Here is a 9,061-nt window from a genome sequence, read left to right as displayed (position 1 = left end):
TTCACAGTTCTAATCAGCCGCTCATGGCCAAACGGTTAAATGTGCAGCTAGTAACCGGAATGTCACGAGTTCAAAACCCCATGTAGTTTCGTGGGATGCGTACGGCTACTGATTCTCCATAAGGATGGAATACTTGTACAGTGATTTTTCATATTGAATGGCTCCACTTACAGGACGAAAGTTCCAGTGAATTTCACTCACTATTTCTTATCTCATGTGGGCCAATTTGAATCCACCTTACAAGTTACAACCAAACACGAACACATTCGGGGGTGCGTATAAACGCAATTCTTTTGATATGTTCACTGAGCTACTTAACGTTCCTCGATAACATTTCGTTCACATCAGTTTCAATCTCCCATTGAAAATAGCTGCAACCTAGAAGGCAATTACTGTAATTAAAATTATGTCGAGTTCGCAGTTGACAAATTTGTACTGGATTTTCTCTTTTAATACAATCATCCCGGACATAAATTCGTGAGAACTCAAGCCTATCAAAAGCCTGTCATCGATTTTATAGGTTTCAGGATTTAGCAGGTATTGTCTCGCATTTGTCCATTGTATGTCTCAATAGATTGAAGCTAGAGAAAATACTGACCAGTGGGAGAAATGTAAATTGTGAAAAGAACGAAGGTAGTCAACGATACTTACTTGGTATCACTAGTGTTTTCTCATACGTCGAAAATGACGTGCAGTTGTGAGCCTGCTATCAGACCCAACTTGAAAGATAAACGACCAGGCTCCTTCACTGGCTCCTCTGAGTGCTCAAACTGTCACTACGCCTGGTGCCATTTGTTGGTTATCCAACAAGGTATTGATCAGACGGAATAGATGAGCATAGTAGTGTCTTTTAGTAGTATTTAGAAGAAGCCTAGAACGTGCGCGACCATGCCATACCTGGTGGAGGCCGGTCAAAATTTTTTTGAAGTCATATATAAAATAATATTAAACAAAATTCCCCTGACAGCAGTAGGACTTAGAAGTCAGTTGAGTCCGACAATGCAGTCAGCATCCGTGTATCCGGAATAAAATTGCGTGAACTCTGTTAATGTGTTGGAATATTGGTACCTCGCGTGAGTCTATTTGTTGTTAGTCAGTTTGGTCCCACCCAACTGCGAACTGATGAGGTCTGATCGAATGGTGACGAAACGTTTGCAAGTCATTTGCCAGTTTCGGGGAACAGATCAATTGCGTTAACTCTGCACTTTAGTTTGGCTCGAACACTTCGGTTCAAAAATCCTGTTTTATGTTGGTGCGGTTGATGTGCCTATACCAACTGACCCATGGATTTCGTGTGAGCTTTGCACGAATTTTTTACCAATGATGTTAATTTGTGGTGTATTACAACGAATAACAATAAACAAAAACTTTTTTTGTGATCTTTGTCCTGCTCGCGACATATACAAGTATATTTGATTACTAGAAAAAATAGATTCGGCATTTTTGTATATCTCATCCTTTTTCAATACAGTTCAACTCATTTATCTTTTAGAAATAAAATGCTGCTCACAAAACTGTTAAAATAACCCTAGAGCTTCAGAGGCTCAACAGGTTGCGTGCACTACATTTTGCATTTATTTTGCCCCTGAATATGCATTAAATTATAAAAAAGTAAATGAGCTTGTTTTGCTTTCAACTTTTGTTCTTTTCTGACAGTTTTGAAACGTCTCATACTCTACTTGATCAATCTATTGCAGGCTTATCCAGAACTAATCCCCACATAGACACGAAAAACTTCTAAATACATGGGTGAACTACTTTGAAAGTTCATCTTATGTACTTTTATAATATATCAGGAGTCTTTTACTGGAACTTCGCCGACTACAACAAACGGCTAAACGTACCTGCTGGAAGAACACTGAAGTTGTGAGTTATGTGTGAGTATCTGTCTACTCTGATATCACTTTTACACCAAGCAGTATTAATATCTTAAAAAGCTCCATAAAACTGTTTACGCGGCTCAAAGTTACACACCTTGAGTGCGCTGTGAACCCAACAAATGCCTGTCGCAAATAGGGAATCAGGGGTTCTTGTCACATTCTCAGTACATTATCTGCATTTGACGTACGGCACCGAATGTGGGAGTTCGTCCAGCCTGGCTTATGCAAAAACTGCCGCAGCACAAAAATGGTACAGTATGAGAAGAATTAGAAACAAATTTTTATTCTGATTATTTTTTAACATTTTGAAGGCCTGATACCCACAAATTTTAGACTACGGGTTTAGAACGAGGAAGCGAGTGCAGCTGACAACAAATTCATTCAGAAACCGGATACCAATTTCAGTATGATTATATAGGTGCATTCAAACAACTACGAATTCGGGTACTTTCAAGTTGAATCACATTTAGACCTCATTATTTCGAAGTAATTTATCGGATAGTAACCGAGACGGCTGTAAGTGCTCGCTATGCACAACCCATAAATCACTTTCATTGACTAGCTCCTAGTGCAATTGTAATCTGTCTTCACGTGATTGTGTAGCTGACAGTTAGCGATGGTTTGCAATGACATCAAGCAGGTGATCTCTCCAAATGCATCTGGCAAGTTTTAATCGGAATAGCAAGTTTGGTCTTAGATGAACAGCCACATTGGTTTACCTCTGCAGATAAGCACTCGTCATATTCTTTTTGGTAGTTAACAAAAGTAAGGAAGACTTTCCGACTGAATTTCAATTTTCGCCGCTTCATTGCATGTATCACAGTCATGCATAAAGCCGGATCGACCATTAGAAAAACGCAGAACGGCCTAGGGGCTGCGGGTTTACCCTGAACCTGTTCGACAATGTTTAAATAATGACTTTTTGACGTCTTAGATGATGCTATAGGTCAATGACAACAATGTGAGCTTTGAGGCCTAAAAGGTTTCGGCAACTCAAATTCCGCTTTAGCTTTTTACACCTTTGAAAATGAGCTGCAAGACTGCCGTTTTCAAACTACATTTCACAACGTTGGCAGTTTAATCGGACCAACACTGCTTTAAGTATCAAGCTGGTGATTTTTAGTTCAATAGGATGGAAACATCCTTAAATTATGAGTCTTTTTGTATATTTCCCCCTTAAGGATAATATCAGATTGCCAACTGAAGTTTTACAGTGATTCACTTGCACCAAAAACAAAATCTTTTCACTTCAGGGTTGAGTAAGCTGAACGGTTGTTCATATCGTTTTTATTGCTTTGCGAGATTGCTTGGTCGAATAAAGCTTGAGGCGTAGTGCTTTAAAAGACCTTTGTGACTCCCTTCTAAAAATACTGACCGGTATCTTTGGCAAAGTTTGATCTTCGACTGACGAGAAGATGCACTGTAATTTTCCAACACAGAGAGTACGACGTATATGTCCAAGCTTTGTGCAACTATCCAAGGTATCTTTTTACGTACTGCCTAGTGGCACATCAAATTCCACCTTCGTTGGGACATTCACTGGTGCTAGACTTTAGCCAGACTGCAAAGTGCATTCCCGTGGAGGTGAACCGCAGTTTATTTCTTGTTGTCGTGCATCCGTCCATAACCCGACAATTTTTGGAAGCATCATCAAGATTATTTTCCACTCTTTATTCGTAGTAACAGGCAAACGCAAGTATCAGGAAAAGTCCCCAAGGTGACCGATGAGCGACCTGAACCCATCTGTCGGTAGCTGGATCCCACAAGCCACAACTAGACACGGTCAGTCCAACCGAATTCAGTCCCACGGGTTTATTTTCATGTAATACGTGAACAACAAGTTTGTGTCGCCCACCATGTTTTGTATCTGTTGAGGCTAGTTCTCTAGACAAACTTTGGCGAACTGCATCGGCTATCTGACAGGCCAATGAGTGGTCGGGTTGGAAAGCAAACCTCCGTTGAACAAATGGGAGAACCTTGGAACCTCGTATGGTATATTCGTCCAGGTTTGAACCAAGGTAACTTGCTGCTACCTAAAAATGAGGAAATTCAAAATTTTGGATAGGATCATGCATCAATACAGGTATCATTTATTAAACAGGCAAATCTATCACTATTCTGAATGTCTCTTCTTGTCTCACAATCAACAATGGAAAACCGAGTGTTCTGAGCCCACATCATTTATGACTTGTGTTCCCAAATAATCCAACTCAATTTATCTTCACTTTAGTGCAAAACCAGACGTTTTTGGGAACAGTCCTAACTAACTTTTAAACTCTTTTCGTCTTTCGGGGTCTTGCCGTTGCCATAGCAAGCATTTCGCTCGAACTCATTTACAGCACAGTAAGCTTGATTAGTGGTCGGATATATTTCTATGTGTCACACTTTTAAGCGAAAGTGTATCGACTGGATATATTTTACTAGGAAACCAGGAGATACTGATATATTTAGAGTGAAGTTGTTTGCAATCACAATACCGCATCATATTCGAGGTTCTTTGTGTTGCTTAGAAAAATGACGAGACATTTCATCTCTCCAATGAATAAATTCTCTATCTGATTTATCATACGTCTAATCATTCCTCCGACTATACTGCACTACTTAGTAAAGCATTGCCAAAAGCTACCACTCAACATATATGAATTCAAAGTGACTGCCTTCTTGTCTTGGACGGATTTTTTCTATGGAACCAATTATTCACTCTTTTGGGGATATAACTGCAGTATCAACTATATTTTGAAATGGCTTACTGTTTATTTCCCTTAAGATCACACAGCTTAGTATCTCCTCACGGCTGAAACTTTGTTTCGGTCATTCAGATTTGGTTGCATTTTGTGCGTACATAAAAGCTCTCGCTCCGGTCACCTCAAAATTCCCACATTCCATTGAGTGCAACAATGATTCGAAAATTGTGATCCATTGGTTTTATGCTAATCGAAATAAAGCCCTCATTGTCTTCTGTGGTAGCGTATTTCTACCCGTTTACCAGACTTAATTTCACCAGAGGAGGCAATCGAACAAGCTGTCTATTAAGATATCCAGCAACCAATGACAAGTGAGATCAGGCGGTTATGTGGAAAAGGTCTTAACTGACATCTACCGGTAACTTTTCTGACCGAACAGCTTTCATCAGAGAAACCTATATTTCTACGCCAGCCGTGAACTGACTGTATTCTACGAACCCAGGTTGTATGTTCGTTTTCTAAGCATCCTGCTACTGTCTGTGGATCACAGATGGCCAATGAGATGAAGGCTCATATAGACCAAAATTATAATGGAGACTGCGTCCTTCTGGTATCCACACAGCATCACTTACAGGCAACACCTAATATCCACACTGTGTTCGCTTTTATACCGATGCAACTTTTAACAGCTGAAATGTTCAATGGGACTACAAAATTTAGAGGGGTTGAATGTCGTCAGGTGTTTCTCTAGGCCAGTTGATGCATATTTTTATGTCGTCTGGGAGGCTTCATGCTCTTGTTACCTTTGCACCACCCTAAAATGACATACTTCTCTGAAGAGGTTATTTTCAGCCGTCTGATTCCATTCGGCTAAGAAAATCCTCTATAAAAAGAAGAAACAACTTTCTCAGCATCTAAATAGCACACCCTCTGTGACAGACGTAAAGTTGCGGCAGCACTGGCGAACACGCATAAATGCCGCGTATTAATACGAATCATGACAGAATAAAGAAACCACTCTAGCTGCGTAGGCTCATTGGGGGCAGCTTTCTGTAGTATAACGCATGGCTGCTACAGGACCGACAAAAAGTGTGCGCAAAATCTCCAGGCCTATCAGTATTATAATTTATACAATTATCTGCCACTTTCTTTCCATCTTCCCCCAGAAAAGTGGCAAATATGTTCATCCTTAACATTAAATTCAATGGCGACAGCTGAAGCGAATTGGGCAAAAATCATTACCATGCATGGAGATATGTTTCAAATAATCTCATGAGGCTTACCTCATATCTGTTGCACTGACTATCAAGAATGTAAAATTAGCACAAAAATCATTTCAGTTGTCCGAATACTGGTTGGTAACGGAACTTCTGTCTGCTGGGTGCAAAGTCATCGAAGACGGTTTGTGTTAGATGTCCCTTTAAAGGTTTGGTACATAAAGGAGTCTACTCACAAGGTTGCTGAAAACTCTTCGACAGCCCACGACCGGTTTCGCCCTTCTTGGGGCTCATCAGGTCGGCGCAGTCCCCGAGTTTCCATCAAACGTATGTTCTAATTCAACCTAAATTGGACTGTTTTCAAGAAATACACTCATTTGCAAATCAATTTGGTTTTCACGAGATACTCTGCTGAATCTCTCGTTTATGATATTCTACAACTGAATGTGCTGTGGGCTGTCAAAGATTAGTAGTTTCTTTTATGAAAATATACTGCGATCTCTTGAATATCGTGCCAACTGAATCGTGAGGTGGCCTGTGTGCAGCACATTCAGTTGTAGAAAATCATAAACGAGAACCAAATTGATTTGCAAATCAGTGTATTTCTCGAAAAACTGAATGCTGTTCTTCCATAACCAAAATTCGTGGAGAAAAAACGATGTGGAAATTTGGTTGTGGTATCAAGCACGATATGATCCTAATTCAGCTTACCTGACGTATGATCTCTTCGGCTTCTTTAGTATTGAACTCTCTATTGGGAGCAGGTTGTAACTGATATGTATTCTCAGTAGGTGCATTGCTAGCCAGTAGCATCGGTTCCCAGCTAAGCGTGCTGTGAACAGAAGACATTCGACGACCATGAACTGATGTGGCCGATAATTTCAGCATGTTTGACGACTGCTTACGACTGGCGCTCATCTCTGGCCCGACCTCCGCTTAAGCTGCAAATATCACAGTTTGAACGTGAATCCGTTACCAGGATTCTGACGGCAACAAACGAAACCAGTATCTCACTCGATTTTACTTGTTCACTGTGACCGTCGTCATGGGGATTAAGAATTCTGTTCACTTTCTGATTGGTCAGCTAGGAGGTGAACATGCGTCCACCCACTTCCTGTGCAGCTGGTTGATATGGTGAGCGACATAATATTGGTCAAATCATGGCATTGAGATGCTGAAAAGTAGTGAAGACGATCCACACAAGTGTGCTATGTTGTTCTCCTCAAGTTTATGTTTCATTCGTGTACCCATAGGTCCTTATTGAGTACAGATTCAATGACAGGAAAACAAAAAATATAAGAAAGAAAATCTGAATATCAAATCTGAAGGGAAAATTTCTCCCGAATTTCGTTTCTGATAGGAGAGTGATGCACAGAGGGATAGAAAATTCCCTAATAAAGAATCGGAGTTGTGTCACCATAAGAGCGGGTGTTGAGCGTTTTCAGCCGAGCGGTGGCTTCATGAAATGTACGCAAATTGTTAAAAGCGTTTTCTCTGATTGTTTGTGTTAACGTGCGGTCGGCATACAGTGAGTGAGTAAATGCGAAATTTTCAAACAAGCGGAGGGAACTATATCTCAGCTACAAAAACGGTATTGGAGAGGCGCCTTGTTCGACAGATTGCCATAACCCATTGTGAATAGTGGAGGAAATGCAGGTAAAATAATATAAGGAGGGAACGTTAATTTTCGAAACGGATAAAGTCTTCAAGTTATTGAGAAATTTAGCTTAAAACCACCTCATCGGCTGTAGGATGCAACGTTGGGAGTGGAAAGCAAGTTGGGTATGTTGGGTACTGCAAGACGTCGAAATACGCCAGTGACTAGAAACTCGTATCTACATAAAATGCACCGCGCAACTTACCACATCATTCTCTTCAGTTAACTTCTTTCGAAATATGTTTATTATACTAGCAGTAAACTCGGGATTCCCATACAGACGCCCAGGTAGTTTGCACAACCATGTCAGCTAATGCAGATAGTTTGAAACTTTCTCTAGTCCCCGAAAATCTGTCTAATTTTACTCATCGGTGGCCATTTCACCTTTCTCTGTTCTGTCTGATTAGTCACCCAGAGCTTTGCTATCATGTAATAAAACAGAGTCATCAATGGACTAGTGTTAACAGTCGATACTTCATCCAACCCTATTAGTTGAGTGCAGTTCAACGACAGTCATTTATGTCGGTGAAAGGCTCAGCTGTTGTCCAGCCCTGGACAAAACTTCCTACATAACCTAAATCTTGGCATTTTTCCACTTTCGGGTTATCAGAGTAATCTATTCCTCTCTTTCTCTCTAACCGGTTCAACATTTGGTCGTTCCTGCTGCAGCAATACGAAAAAGTTGCCTAAAATAGATCTTCACCGAAAGACCAAACGTTCATTATAGTGTTTCCACAAATCTTTTCAACCAAAGTGAACAAACTTCATTTCATATTTGAGAGACCGGAGTGTTTTATTAATCAAGACGTCGACTTTAAAACCCTGAAGTGGAAGCCATTGGACTAAGCTTTTATTAAAGGCTTGAACAAGTTTGTACAATTGGTTGGAAAAGTTTGCTCACCCACGAGTAGACTCACACTCCATTGCGTATCTTGTGAGTTGAAGTACACACCATTCATGGGACCACACGACGCACCGAAACCTTGATTGACAAATACATTAAGTGTTATTCAATAAAAGTATACTTCTTTGCACAGATACAAAGAAGTGAATTAAGCCCTCAATTACTGCCTGCACTTTGAGATGTTTGAAAAAGGCTGACCATCAAGACATTGAAGTTGGGCCATAACTGGCAAAATATCTGGTGCTTTTCGAGTGTTTTAGTTTAATTCTCATCAACTCAGTGATAAATTTACCAGGGCTGGGAATGAGAGGGTCGCCCGGGAGGAGGTGCTATTTCGCGAGACAACTGATAGGACTCCTGTACACCGTACAGTTGACTTTTGTATGTGTTAGGCTCTTCTTTTGGTCGCAGCATAATTGTTCACGTATAAAGCAATCTCGCCCTTACACAAGAAAGAATGAACACCTTAGCCATATAGTTCTTGTTCGGGTCATAAGTGTCCATTAATTTTTTTTACCAATGTGTGTTACTTGCCAACTACGGGTGACTCAGAGTGGTCCTGTCGACAACCAGCCCGTATCTTGTGCGGCTCCTAGCTGGAACATTTACCGTTCATCAGAATTTCATTGTATGTGTCTCGAGTCTTTTATTTATGCATAAAACACTAACATAAGCGATGAGTGTTTTGAAACGACGGCGACTTTGAGGCAGTGCTATTT

At 40.5% G+C, this 9,061-nt stretch overlaps 1 protein-coding gene across 1 annotated transcript; it reads right to left on the bottom strand.

Annotated features, from left to right (window-relative positions):
• Window positions 1-3,550: 3,550 nt before the first annotated feature.
• Window positions 3,551-6,699, bottom strand: T265_10716 (hypothetical protein; the record flags this gene model as incomplete). Its single annotated transcript, XM_009177173.1, has 3 exons — window positions 3,551-3,906; window positions 6,275-6,407; window positions 6,493-6,699. The coding sequence occupies 3 exons, from the start codon at window positions 6,697-6,699 to the stop codon at window positions 3,551-3,553; spliced, it is 696 nt and encodes a 231-aa protein (XP_009175437.1).
• Window positions 6,700-9,061: the final 2,362 nt, after the last annotated feature.

This window comes from Opisthorchis viverrini (assembly GCF_000715545.1).
Source record: "Opisthorchis viverrini unplaced genomic scaffold opera_v5_404, whole genome shotgun sequence".
NCBI classification, from domain to species: domain Eukaryota; kingdom Metazoa; phylum Platyhelminthes; class Trematoda; order Opisthorchiida; family Opisthorchiidae; genus Opisthorchis; species Opisthorchis viverrini.
Note: the sequence above shows the minus strand (reverse complement) of the source record. Positions and strands in the feature narration are given on the sequence as shown.